The sequence below is a fragment of the Nematolebias whitei genome, chromosome 16, assembly GCF_014905685.2.
Source record: "Nematolebias whitei isolate Nwh7 chromosome 16, NemWhi1, whole genome shotgun sequence".
Taxonomy (NCBI): Eukaryota; Metazoa; Chordata; class Actinopteri; order Cyprinodontiformes; family Rivulidae; genus Nematolebias; species Nematolebias whitei.
In genome coordinates, this window is record NC_056513.1 from 25,622,576 (window position 1) to 25,635,847 (window position 13,272).

Genomic DNA, 13,272 nt, shown 5'->3' on the forward strand with positions numbered 1-13,272 from the left:
CAATTTAGAGTTACCAATCAGCCTAACATGCATGTTTTTGGTCTGTGGGAGGAAACCGGAGTACCCGGAGAAAACCCACGCATGCACGGAGAGAACATGCAAACTCCACCCAGAGGGTCCCTGGACCGGGGTTTGAACCAGGGACCTGCTCGCTGAGAGGCAGCAGCTCTACCAGTTGTGCCACCGTGCTGCCCGCAAATTAAACCATCTATGTTTATTCACATTAATGTCCCGTATCCAGTAATGTGTCCGACCTACTTCTGCATTCATCAAGATATTCCAGTTGATCTCATAGCATAGAAATATAACTGAAGTAGCTGCTGAAGTCCATGAGCTGTTGGTGCTTTAACAGCTGAGGGGAGGAGCAGCAGCAGCAGCTGGTAATATTAGGAATGAACAAAGGGCAGGTGGCTGCAGTTCACATCAGAGGACTCGTGTAGAAGAGAAGACATGGCCGTTATAATGGGCAATTACAGTTTCCTTTTTCTTGGAGTTAGCCTCTTCATTGCTGTTTTTACCTACATCATGTACAAGATGCTGAGCGGTTATCTGCACAAATGGTTTCTGATGAAGCCCATTCCAGGGACACGAAGCACTTACCTCTTCCTTGGAGATGCACTGATGTTCAAACCCAATGCAGGAGGTAAGACGGCATCTAAATTGCAATAGAATCACAAGCAGGGGACACCTTTAAAAGAAATGTTCCCCTCATTTTTGAAGAGTACCTCATAACTTTCGTTTCAGAGTTCTTCCGTCAAATTGTGGACTACACACAAGAGTTCAGAGATGCGCCACTGTTCAAACTCTGGGTTGGAACGGTTCCTTTTGTTGCTCTCTTTCATGCTGAAACAGTTGAGGTATGTCGACTTCTCTGGACAGCATCAGGAGAAGTAGGGATTAAAATCAGTATCGTTAAGTGTCAAGACTAAGATTTGAAAATAATAAGATGGAAAAGCACGTTAGGTTTTTATCCTTCGAGGCAAACTCAGTCCTGCAAAACTTTTTGTGCAAACACAGAGAGGTAGTTGTAAGACAGTGACCTCTGTGTGAATCAATAACCAGCTTTGACCGTTTAAACTACAGTAACCCCCAATTTTCTTTGACTGCGTTTTATTCAAGTTCATAGTTCTTTACTGTCATTCTCATCACGTGGTACATGAGGTGGAACAAAATTGTGTACTCAGAGTCCCAGTAACTCCTCAAAATAGCAAAAATATAAAGTATAAAAAGAAACCGTATACAAGGATATAAAATATAGGCTAAACCAGGGGTCTGCAAGCTGCGGCTCTGGGGCCACATGCGGCCCTTTGGTCCTTTGTCTGCGGCTCCTTGAAGCTTTGACCAAACATGATGCAAAATGTAAAGTCATTAGTTTTTATACCCACAGTAAAGAAAAACGACGTTTTAGCAGTTTTTCTACAAATGTTTAAAAGAAATTACTAAAACAAGTTTTAGCTACTTCATTTATCCAACTTCCGGCCTTACAGCGGGATCTCTTCTCTGAAGTTCACCAGAAAGTCCTTGGAATAACTTTAGGACAGTTGCCTAGAAGAAATATAAATAATTAATAAACAGACAGACCTAATTAAAGTTAAAGCAATTACAAACTTTGTTTTTAAATTAAAAATTTAATAAGTCACTTTTACATATCCAACAAAATGACCTAAAATTTAGACACTTTCAATTTATGCTTTATTACTTTAAAGTAGTATACATAATTATTTTTATTTTTTCTAAAATTTAGAGGAAGACTCACATAAATCTGCAAAGTTCAGTGTGTTTTATTTTTATTTTTTGTAAAATTAGAGAACTGAATTAAAACCATGTTACATGAATGTGGTCTTTTCTTTAGCCCTAAAATGTAAAATAAATATTGAAATTCATTATATAATTTTTTGTTTTATCAAGTCACGCCCACTGGCTGAAAAAAACACAAACCATACAAATTTGAAGTGGCCCCTGAGCCACCAGTTGATAATGACTATTGTATCAGGTTTTGTGGCTTTAGACACATTGTTTAGTAAGTGAAGGGTAGAAATAGCTATTTTGATTTAAAAGCACTAAACGAACACTAAACGATACGCTAAAAGTTCTAAGATATAGGCAAAACACTAATAATGTAAAATAATACGGCATAAATGGCAGCCTGAGCATGAGTCTTTAGTGAGTAGATGGGTATGAATGAATACAGCAGCATGAGATCAGCAGCATGAGATCAGCAGCACAGATGTCACATATCACCAATTAAAATGGCACATCTCAGAATTATGAATTATGTTGTTTTCTTAAATAACCCAAACGCAGTCATGATTTGTCCGTCAATGCACAGGTTCTAATGAAACTTTCAGAACCATTGGAGGTACAGTGGGGCAAAAAAGTATTTAGTCAGTCACTGTGCAAGTTCTCCTACTTAGAAAGATGAGAGGGGTCTGTAATTTTCATCATAGGTACACGTCAACTATGAGAGACAAAATAATCCAGGAAATCACGTTGTAGGATTTTTAAAGAATTTATTTGTAAATTATGGTGGAAAATAAGTTGGTCAATAACAAAAGTTCACCTCAATACTTTGTAACATAACCTTTTTTTGGCAACGACAGAGGTCAAACATTTCCTGTAAGTCTTCACCAGATGTGCTCTCACTGTAGCTGGTGTTTGGGCCCATTCCTCCATCAGATCTCCTCTAGAACAATGATGTTTTGGGGCTGTCGCTGGACAACACGGACTTTCAACTCCCTCCACAAATTTTCTATGGGGTTGAGGTCTGGAGACTGGCTAGGCCACTCCACGACCTTGAAATGCTTTGAGCCACTCCTTTGTTGCCCGAGCGGTGTGTTCGGGATCGTCGTCATGCTGGAAGACCCAGCCACGTTCCATCTTCAGTGCTGTCACTGATGGAAGGAGGTTATGGCTTAAAATCTCACAATACACGGCCCTGTTCATTCTTCCCTTAACACGGATTAGTCGTCCTGTCCCCTTTGCACAAAAAACAACCCTAAAGCATGATGTTTCCACCGCCATGCTTCACAGTAGGTATGGTGTTCTTGGGATGCAACTCAGCATTCTTCTTCCTCCAAACACGACGAGTTTAGTTTTTACCGAAAAGTTATATTTTGGTTTCATTTGGCCACATGATATTCTCTCAGTCCTCTTCTGGATCATCCATATGCTCTCCGGCAAACTTCAGACGGGCCTGGACATGTACTGGCTTAAGCAGGGGACACACCTGGCGCTACAGGATTTACGTTCCTCTCTGCGTGGTGTGTAGTCTTTGTTACTTTGGTCCCAGCTCTCTGAAAGTCATTCAACAGGTCCCTCCGTGTAGTTCTGGGATTTTTGCTCACCATTCTCATGATCATTTTGACCCCACGGAATGAGATCTTGCGTGGGGTCCCAGGTCGAGGCAGATCATCAGTGGTCTTGTATGTCTTCCATTTTCTTACAATTGCTCCCACAGTTGATTTATTCATACCAATCTGCTGCCTATTGTAGATTCACTCTTCCCAGCCTGGTGCAGGTCTGCAATTTTCTTGCTGGTGTCATTCAACAGCTCTTTGGTCTTGGCCATTGAGTTTGGAGTCTGACTGTTTGAGGCTGTGGACAGGTGTCTTTTATACAGATAATGAGGTCAAACAGGTGATTTCCTGGATTGTTTCCCCTCATTTTGTCTCTCATAGTTGAAGTGTATCTATGATAAAAACTACAGACCTCTCTCATAATTGTAAGTAGGAGAACTTGCACAATCAGTGGCTGACTAAATACTTTTTGGTGTATCTGCAATGGACTTACGTTTGGAGTCAACCCCAGTTCAAGATGGCCACCACAGCTAATAAAATTAGCAAACACAAAATTGGCTATACGTTAAACGCTAACAGCTCGCACAACATCTCGCATTATTGCGTCGTTTTCATTTATTTGTCCGAAATGGCTACAACTCTGCTCAGAAAGGCTGCAGCTGATGTGCATGCTTTTGAATTCGTCTTTGTTTAGATCTTTTACTCAGATATGTGGGAGTTTGCAGGGACAAACGTAGACTCTGTGCCGGTCCAGCCTAAACTTCAGTGCAACTTCTTTTTTTTGATATACAACATGGATCCTAGAACTGCTGTGAGAGTTCTTTAGTTTAACTCCCCTTTGCAGCCTGTGCGCATTTCAGCTATACAAGATTAATGTTTACAGTCATTCTGTCTTGTCTTGGATACGATACTTTCATATTTTCATATTTCTTTTTAACTTGCGTTCTAATTTTAATTCCTAAACTTTCTGTTGCAGAAAGTTCTGAGTAACCCCATTCACTTGGACAAGTCCTTTGCATATAAATTTCTCCATCCGTGGCTTGGGACTGGCCTTCTCACCAGGTAAGTAAGAAAGTAAACTTTATTTACTGTATATAGCACTTTTTTTTTAAGCACAGAAAGTAAAACAGGTAAGCATGGCTCTCCTATGAATTAATCTAAATGTATGTCCTTAACAAGCAAATAAGTTTTAAAACAACAGCATTCCACCAATAGAAAATGATAATGATAAGAGAGAAATCATATGTCCAGCAAGGTTGAATCAGGTCCTCTGGATGGATTCTTTGTTGAAACGTTTTGTCTTTTATCGAAGACTTCTTCAGTGGAAAGACAAAGAAGAATCCGTCCAGAGGGCCTGACTCAACCTGTGAATGTTTATGAAGCATTCACACTATTGTGATCCATATTTCTTCATTACAATTTTTTGCGTCTTTCTCGTCCCACAGTTCTTGTGCTATTTCAACAACTCAAAACGTTCAGCTCTTTCACGATAATCCTGCTGTGACTTTTGGTATTGGTGCAACATTTTAGCTTTTTGAAATATTTAGCCTTTTCTGCCACTTCGTAATTATAGGAAATTAACTGAGCTCATTTTACATCCTTTAAATCTTTAGATCTGCTTTTACTGCTCATTTCATTTCTCATATTTTGTTCTGGTTCAGCTCAGCTTTCTTGTACAAATTTAAACTTTTTTCCTGCTATTTTCAGCTAATTTCAGCTGAGGGTTTTTTCCAGCTCTTTTGCACTCCTTTCAGATTCTTTCCGCTTACTGCAATATTTTTGTGCTTCTTCTAACTTCTTTCTGTTAATTTCAGCTTGTTGCGCTCCTTTCAGCTTATTTCTTCCTCGTTTCAGCTATTTCAGCAATTTAGCTTTAGCTTTTCCACCTAATGCCACATTTTTTGCAATCATTTAAACTTTTTTCAGCCTAATTCAGATAAAACTTGCTCTCCACTTCCTTCTGGTAATTTAAGCATCTTTCTGCTTTTTAGCTACTTTTCAGCTGTTTTAAACCAATTCCAGATTTTTTCAGGTAATTTCTGCTTTTATTTGTGCTCATTTCAACTTCTTTCACCCTAATTGGGCAAACATGTGCTCTTTCTGCTTTCTTATACTAATTTAAGCTTTTTTAAAAAGTTTTCAGCTTGTTAGCAATTTTTAGCAAATTTCATCTGTTTTCAGGTCAGTTCAGTTTTTCGTGGTAATTTCTGATACTTTCAGCCGAAGTAACTTCTTTCTACTAATTTCAGATTGTTAGGCTCCTTTCAGCTTAGTTATGCTAGTTTCAGCTTTTTCAGCTATTTCAGCTGCTATTTAGCTGTTTATGTTCATTTGAGCTTTTTCAGCTAATTCCACTTTTTTTGTAGCTCATTTCAGCTCTTTCTGTTTCCTTCTGGTAGTTTAATCTTCTCTCTGCCTTTCAGCTACTGGTACTTTTCAGCCATATTTTGCTAATTTCAGCTTTTTTTAAGCTAATTTCCTAATTTTTTTTGGCTAATTTTTGCTTATTTAAACCCATTTCAGAAAATATGTGTTCTTTCTGCTTCTGCTAATTTAGACTTGTTCTTCCACTTCAGCTAAGTTTCAGCATGTTTTTTTTATAGCCAATTTCAGCTGTTTCTCAGCAAGTTCTTCTGAAATAAGCAGGAAATGCAATTTCTCTAGTTAGATTTAGCTTCCTGGATTATTGAGCATGCATCAGGAGAAATCATGAGCACACAGACACAAGAATGTGAGTTTTGAAACATCGCCACTCAAACACACAATAATACAATGCAGTTCGGGAGACCGGGGTATAATCAATGCAAAATTTAAAATGGTAGTAGCTGAGGCTGATCCCCAACACAATCTGAACCTTAACAGATTGCTCAAGATCTATGTTTTAAAATGTAACTATATGTACTCAATTCTATCTGTCTGTTAGCAATCTTTCCCTTGAACCACTGCACAGATTTTACTTGAACTTTCACAAAACTCACCATTAAATATTCAACTACATCTGCTAAACTTTTGGAGTCAGTTGAATTCAAGATGGCTGTCACAAGTAAATGAAATTAGCCACCATGTACAGTGGAGAGAACAAGTATTTGATACACTGTTGATTTTTCAGGTTTTCCCACTTGCAAAGCTTGTAGATGACTGTAATTTTTATCATAGATACTCTTCAACTGTGATTGATGGAATCTAAAACAAAAATCCAGAAAAATACAATGTATGATTTTTAAATAATTAATTTCCATTTTATTGTGTGAAATAAGTATTTGATACACCAGAAAAATGAAACTTAATATTTGGTACAGAAACCTTTGTTTGCAATTACAGAGATCAGACGTTTCCTGTAGTTCTTGACCAGGTTTGCACACACTGCAGCAGGGATTTTGGCCCACTCCTCCATACAGATCTCCTCCAGAGCCTTCAGGTTTCGTGGCTGTCGCTGGGCCACACGGACTTTAAGCTCCCTCCAAAGATTTTCTATGGGATTCAGGTCTGGAGACTGGCTAGGCCACTCCAGGACCTTAAGATGTTTCCTACGGAGCCACTCTTTAGTTGCCCTGGCTGTGTGTTTTGGGTCGTTATCATGCTGGAAGACCCAGCCACGACCCATCTTCAGTGCTCTTACTGAGGGAAGGAGGTTGTTGGCCAAAATCTCACGATACATGGCCCCATCCATCCTTCCCACAATATGGTGCAGTCGTCCTGTCCCCTTTGCAGAAAAGCATCCCCAAAGAATGATGTTTCCACCGCCATGCTTCACGGTTGGGATGTTGTTCTTGGGGTTGTACTCATCATTCTTCTTCCTCCAAACATGACGAGTGGAGTTTAAACCAAAAAGTTCTATTTTTGTCTCATCAGACCACATGACCTTCTCCCATTCCTCCTCTGGATCATTCAGATGGTCATTTGCAAACTTCAGACGGGCTTCGACATGCGTTGGCTTGAGGAAGGGCACCTTGCGTGCACTGCAGGATTTTAATCCTTCACGGCGTAGAGTGTTACTGATTGTTTTCTTTGAGACTGTGGTCCCAGCTCTATTCAGGTCATTGACAGGTCCTGCCGTGTAGTTCTGGGCTCATTCCTCACCTTCCTCAAGATCAATGATGCTCCACAAGGTGAGATCTTGCATGGCGCCCCAGACCGAGGGAGATTTTCCGTTATTTTGTATTTCTTCCATTTTCTAATAATTGCACCAACTGTTGTTGCCTTCTCACCAAGCTGCTTGCCTATTGTCCTGTAGCCCATCCCAGCCTTGTGCAGGTCTACAATTTTATCCCTGATGTCCTTGCACAGCTCTCTGGTCTTGGGCATTGTGGAGATGCTGGAGTCTGATTGAGTGTGTGGACAGGTGTCTTTTATACAGGTCACAAGTCCAAACAGGTGCAGTTAATACAGGTAATGGGTGGAGAACAGGAGGGCTTCTTAAAGAACTAACATGTCTGTGAGAGCCAAAATTCTTACTGGTTGATAGATGATCAAATACTTATTTCACACAATAAAATGGAAATTAATTATTTAAAAATCATACATTGTATTTTTCTGGATTTTTGTTTTAGATTCCATCACTCACAGTTGAAGAGTACCTATGATAAAAATTACAGTCATCTACAAGCTTTGCAAGTGGGAAAACCTGAAAAATCAACAGTGTATCAAATACTTGTTCTCCCCACTGTAAATGGCTGTAAGTGAGTCAGTTTTACAGCTATAACGTTTAAATGTAGATTAAGTTAGCAGCTGAGAATCATCTCCAACACATTGATTGAGCTCAAACATTACTTTCAAGATTTGACCAAAATGGATGTGATGCTATCATTTATTAGCAAAAATATCTTGGTTTAAAACTCTGGCAATAAAGGTGGTGTGCAACATAATTTCATTCCAATAATTCCTTTAATTATAACTTCAACGTATGAGTCTATAAGTAGCGCTATAGGAAAGAAAACAAAACGTCTATAGCTATATGATAGCAATAAGTGTACAAGTTCTGCATGTTTTTGATCAGCACTGGGCAGAAGTGGCGGCAGAGAAGAAAAATATTGACGCCAACCTTCCATTTCTCCATCCTGACGGACTTCTTGCAAGTGATGAACGAGCAGGCAGAGATTCTCGTGGAAAAGCTGGAGAAGAAGACCGGGACGGGTCCATTCAACTGCTTCAGTGACATCACCCTCTGTGCACTGGACATCATATGTGGTAGGCAGACAAAACAATTTCTCCCTCATCCCACAAAAAAAATAAAAAAATAAAAAAGTAAAATAAACAAACAAACAAAAAAAAAAACTGGACAAGTTGTTCAGGCTTATTGGAAAGATGTCAGCAAAACTCAGTACTTGTTTCAGTCATCACAAAAAGCCACAGTACTTTTTACATTTGAAACACATATCTTGATATTCTTTTTTTTTTTTTTTTTTTTAGAAACTGCTATGGGGAAAAAAATACATGCACAGAGTGATTCTGAGTCCGAGTATGTGAAGTGTGTGTACAGGTAGGTTACCTTATTTTCCCATCATTCAAGTAATAAAAAAATAAATATTTGGCTCTATTCAACAAAGTTCAGTCAGGTCATTTGGACGTTTTATTTTATTGTTGAGACGTTTTGTCCTTCATCTCAGTCCCACAAGCAGCACACTCACATAGTGGACCAACCAGTTTGATGGTGATAATATGGTTTCCAGTGCCCGCCCTCTACCCTGTCGTCTCCTTTGAGGCAGCCATGGTCAAAGTGGTTCAAAACATCAAAGTTCATCCTCAATAATCCAGCACCAGCAAACTGGTTGGTCCACCATGTGAGTGTGCTGCTTGTGGGACTGAGTTTGTTTGTGGCTCCTCAGACTGATGAAGTCCTTTGGATGAAGGACCAAATGTCTCAACAACAAGAAAAGAAAAATAGAAACCGTCCAGATGACGCAATGAAGCTTTGTTGAATTTTGAAGCATGAACTTTCCATACACCTGGGGCAGCGGGCTGCCATTAAGGTAGCTGGGGGGAGTTAAGGGCCTTACTCAGAGGCCCAGAGTGGGGTAAATGATGGTGGAGGCAGGGTGTTTCACCTTTCCCACCCACATTTTTGTTGTTGGTCTGGGGAGATGAACCGACTCACCTCCTCTAACCTCTGCGCCACCGCTCTCTAATAAAAAAGGAAATGGATTGATGGATGTATACTTTATTGTTCTCAAGGAGAAATTTGTCTTGGACATCGTGCGCTAAACAAAGCTTCTTCCACAACTAAATACATTACAAACAATTAAAACATGTGAACACCACAATAAAAAAAATATTGCTCAATAAAAACACATATTGCCCATTCTCACATGCATTCCAGCAAGTAAACAAAACAACAATGCCAGAGCATCAGTAGCATGGTAAGGATGTGTGGTGTTAAATTACTGTTCTCTTCGTCTTTCGAAACCAACAGAATGAGTGACATCGTCAGCCACAGGCAGAGGACACCGTGGTTCTGGCCTGACTTCATGTACTACATTTTCGGTCAGGGTAAAGAGCACGACAAGACGCTCAAGGTCCTCCATTCCTTCACACAGAAAGTGAGTTATGGAGCCACTTACAGATTCATTAACAGTCCAGTTACTAAAGTCTGGCAAATTAAACATCAGTCCGGCTGAAATCATCTGTGTTCAGGTGATACGTGAAAGGTCAGAGAACATGTCGTACAGTGAAGCAGACATTGACTCTGACCAGGGCCAGAAGAAAAGACAGGCCTTTCTGGACATGCTCCTAAAGACCACAGATGAAGACGGCAATAGGTTGAGCTATCAGGACATTCAGGAGGAGGTGGACACCTTCATGTTTGAGGTTGGTGCAGAAAAAATACTATACAGCAGGATTTAAAGCAACAATTCAATTTTAACGTGGGCGTCTGAGGAAAGGGCACGGACAGTAAAGATCTTACTTGTTGCAGATAGCTCTTTGGACTTTGCTACCCTCTTAAAACAACTTCACTCTACAAATTTTTTTTAAAGGCAATTCTCAAATTATTTTATAAATTAACTTTTGGAGTCAATGTGGCGATGTCACGCTGCAATGGCAGAACTATTGTGATAGTTCTGCTTCACATGAAGCCAACAAATTAAAATTGGGAATTGTTTAATGATGAGTGCAATTCACTTCCATCTTGATCCCGCTGAGACAAACACCAGTATAACGGGTGCACTGGTACCATAGGCGTCACAACAATTATATATGAAGCGGACGTGTCCCCCTCACATTTAAAAAAAATGTTAATTTGTACTCCCTCACATTTACCATGAAATATTAGTTCACCCAGCTCTGTTTCAATTTCTTTGTGAATGAATCCATTCCACTTGATTAACAGGAGAATACTCAAACCACTAAAAGTCCACTCCGGGTTTTCCTGGTTACCTACACTAACTCGCCACACTGTCACTTGTCTTGTTAGCATGCGCATCTCTTCTGGGTTTTTTTGTCAGTGGGGTGGGGTGAGGAGGGGAGACACCTCTGTGATGCATGCTAGCTTAGGCTACCTTAGTTGTTGACTGGGGTGGTGGTGGTTTTGGGTGGGGTGGGGGGGACTTAGGATGTGTGAGAGGAGCAGAGCGCTACGTCTGTAGCATCTTAGCTAGCGCATTGCATGCTGCTACGTTAGTGTCAGCAGTCGTCGACCGGGTCGTTGGTGGGGGTGGGGGGTGTTAGGATGCGTGAGAGAATTGGAGCGTGCTCTATTCACACAAGGAGAGCTGTTGGTCAGGCTACTTCTTGTTGCGCCATTAACTCTAAAATAGTTATTGAATCAAGTGTTTACTTATGTAGGTAAACGTAGATGTTTAATAACCAGTTCAAATACACCAGAATGTAGGAAATGGCATCTACTTCATTCAAATTTTTCCGGGGACCTCCAGACCCCAACCCCCCCCCCCCACCACCACCACCACCACCAGTGTGTCCCCCCTACATTACAAATGCTTCTGATGCCAGTGACTGATAATCACTCTATTCCAAATTAATGATTTTATTTATGCAAAATGAGATCCTTTAAAGAACTTCCTACAAAAAGTAAGATATTAATTGTTGATAATTTTTTACACAGAACTCACTTCCAAAAAAAATCTAAATTCATGGATTCATTTATTTATTTTTGGGTTAGAAAAAGTAAATTATGTCAAAGCAGTTATGTTTTAAATAAACGTGCTTTGTTTAAGTTCTTCATTTTTGCAGGGACATGATACCACAGCTGCTGCTATGAACTGGGCTCTGCACCTTCTGGGCTCCCACCCTGAGGCGCAACAGAAAGTTCAAGAAGAGCTACAGGAAGTGTTCGGTAATGATATTAAAACCCATTTTCTCTATTTCTTTATTGACTTGTGTTCATACTTCTGCTCTAAGGATTTTGACTCTGTTGTATATACACTTTTGTTCTTAAACAAAGAGAACAGCTGTGAAAACTCACTAAAATACACAAAATGATTATCCTCACTTCAGTGTGAACCAATTTAACACGGCCATGTCCCTGTTGTAAATAAACAGTCTTTTAGGCACAGAAAATACACCAATTCAAGAGTAGTTGATGCGTAAAGTAGGTTTTAACACTGTCTTCTTTATTGTGCAAAGGTACATCTTGTCGACCCATCACCACAGAAGACCTGACGAAGCTCAAGTACCTGGGCTGTGTGATTAAAGAGGCTCTGCGACTGTTCCCCTCCGTGCCTTTCTTTGCTCGAAGTCTCTGTGATGACTGCCATATCAGTGAGTTACAGAGAAACAAAAAAAGATGACTGAATCAGAAATTCACGGATCACATAATTTTAATTATTTTCTACTTTTCCCTGTTTTGTCAAATGAGTTTGTACCTACACTGGTCCATGTTTTAAACCAGGCGCAGGAGGAGGTTTAGCTGCAGAATAGAACAGAATGGCCGTCACAAAATCCACAATGTCTCGAACACACCGGCAAAACTAAACTGGCATCAACAGCAAATTCATGCTTTCAGCAAAGTTTGTGTACCAATCAAAGACATTATTTCTTCTTAAGGAAATAGTTCAAATTTTTTTTAATGAGATCTTGTGTAGAGGCATGGACAATTATTATCTTACCTGTTGTTGTAGATATTTCTCCAAACTGAGGACATTTAAAGTTTAATTCTAACTGGACTGATGAGCAAATGGCTAGTCTGAGCGGAGCCAAGACAAAAGCAGATTGTTTCCATCTTGAAACAACTCCAGTCTTTGAAGCTCGAAGACCTGCCTGTTTAATTTAAATCAGCTGTGTGGGAAAAGCTCAGCGGAATGAGAAGTGCGAGTATGGCAAGAATTGTATCATGTATCTGACAATTTGATAGGTATTGTGGCAAGCCATTTGTGTATTTATTGCTACTAAGCTTCTTATCAGAGAGTTAGTGTGATCAAATTACGCAATGTTTGAGGGTTTACAAAGAGACCATCTTATCACAAGCAGAACTGGTTTGTTCCACTTTAGAGTAAGCTGTTGGGGGAAGAATCAGTTTTGTTGTGTGTTTCCTTGACTGATGAAGCCTTCCGGATCAAAAGTGAAACGTTTCAGCACAAAGAAAGAAACTGTCCAGATGACCTGACTGAGAAATGTTGGATTGTATACCTGGATTATTGAGCATGGACTTTGTTGTTTTCAACCAGTTTGACAAGACTGTCAACAAGGAAGAGGGCCGGCAATGGAGGAGGGGGCGTACCAAAGAGACCATCTTATCACAAGCAGAACTGGTTTGTTCCACTTTGGAGTAAGCTGTTGGGAGAAGAATCATTTTTTAAAAATTGTTTATGATTCTCCCTTCTGTCATTTCGTCTACTACCCTCGGGCAGACGATATGGGAGCCTCCCATTGCGTACCAAAAGATTCAAAGACGGTTATTACCCATAAACTGTCAGATTACTGAACTCTTGACCATATCATCCATCCATCCATCCATCCATCCATCCATCCATCCATCCATCCATCCATCCATCCATCCATCCATCCATCCATCCATCCATCCTTA

At 40.0% G+C, this 13,272-nt stretch overlaps 1 protein-coding gene across 1 annotated transcript in view; it reads left to right on the forward strand.

Moving 5' to 3' along the window:
* Positions 1–419: 419 nt before the first annotated feature.
* Positions 420–13,272, forward strand: part of LOC119423011 (cytochrome P450 4V2) — a 16,288-nt gene continuing 3,435 nt past the window's right edge. The window contains exons 1-9 of the mRNA XM_037690422.1: positions 420–643; positions 745–857; positions 4,273–4,358; positions 8,293–8,483; positions 8,706–8,775; positions 9,706–9,832; positions 9,927–10,100; positions 11,481–11,583; positions 11,874–12,008. Of these exons, the coding sequence (XP_037546350.1) occupies positions 451–643; positions 745–857; positions 4,273–4,358; positions 8,293–8,483; positions 8,706–8,775; positions 9,706–9,832; positions 9,927–10,100; positions 11,481–11,583; positions 11,874–12,008 (1,192 nt within the window). The 5' untranslated portion in view covers positions 420–450. The remainder of the gene's footprint in view (positions 644–744; positions 858–4,272; positions 4,359–8,292; positions 8,484–8,705; positions 8,776–9,705; positions 9,833–9,926; positions 10,101–11,480; positions 11,584–11,873; positions 12,009–13,272) is intronic.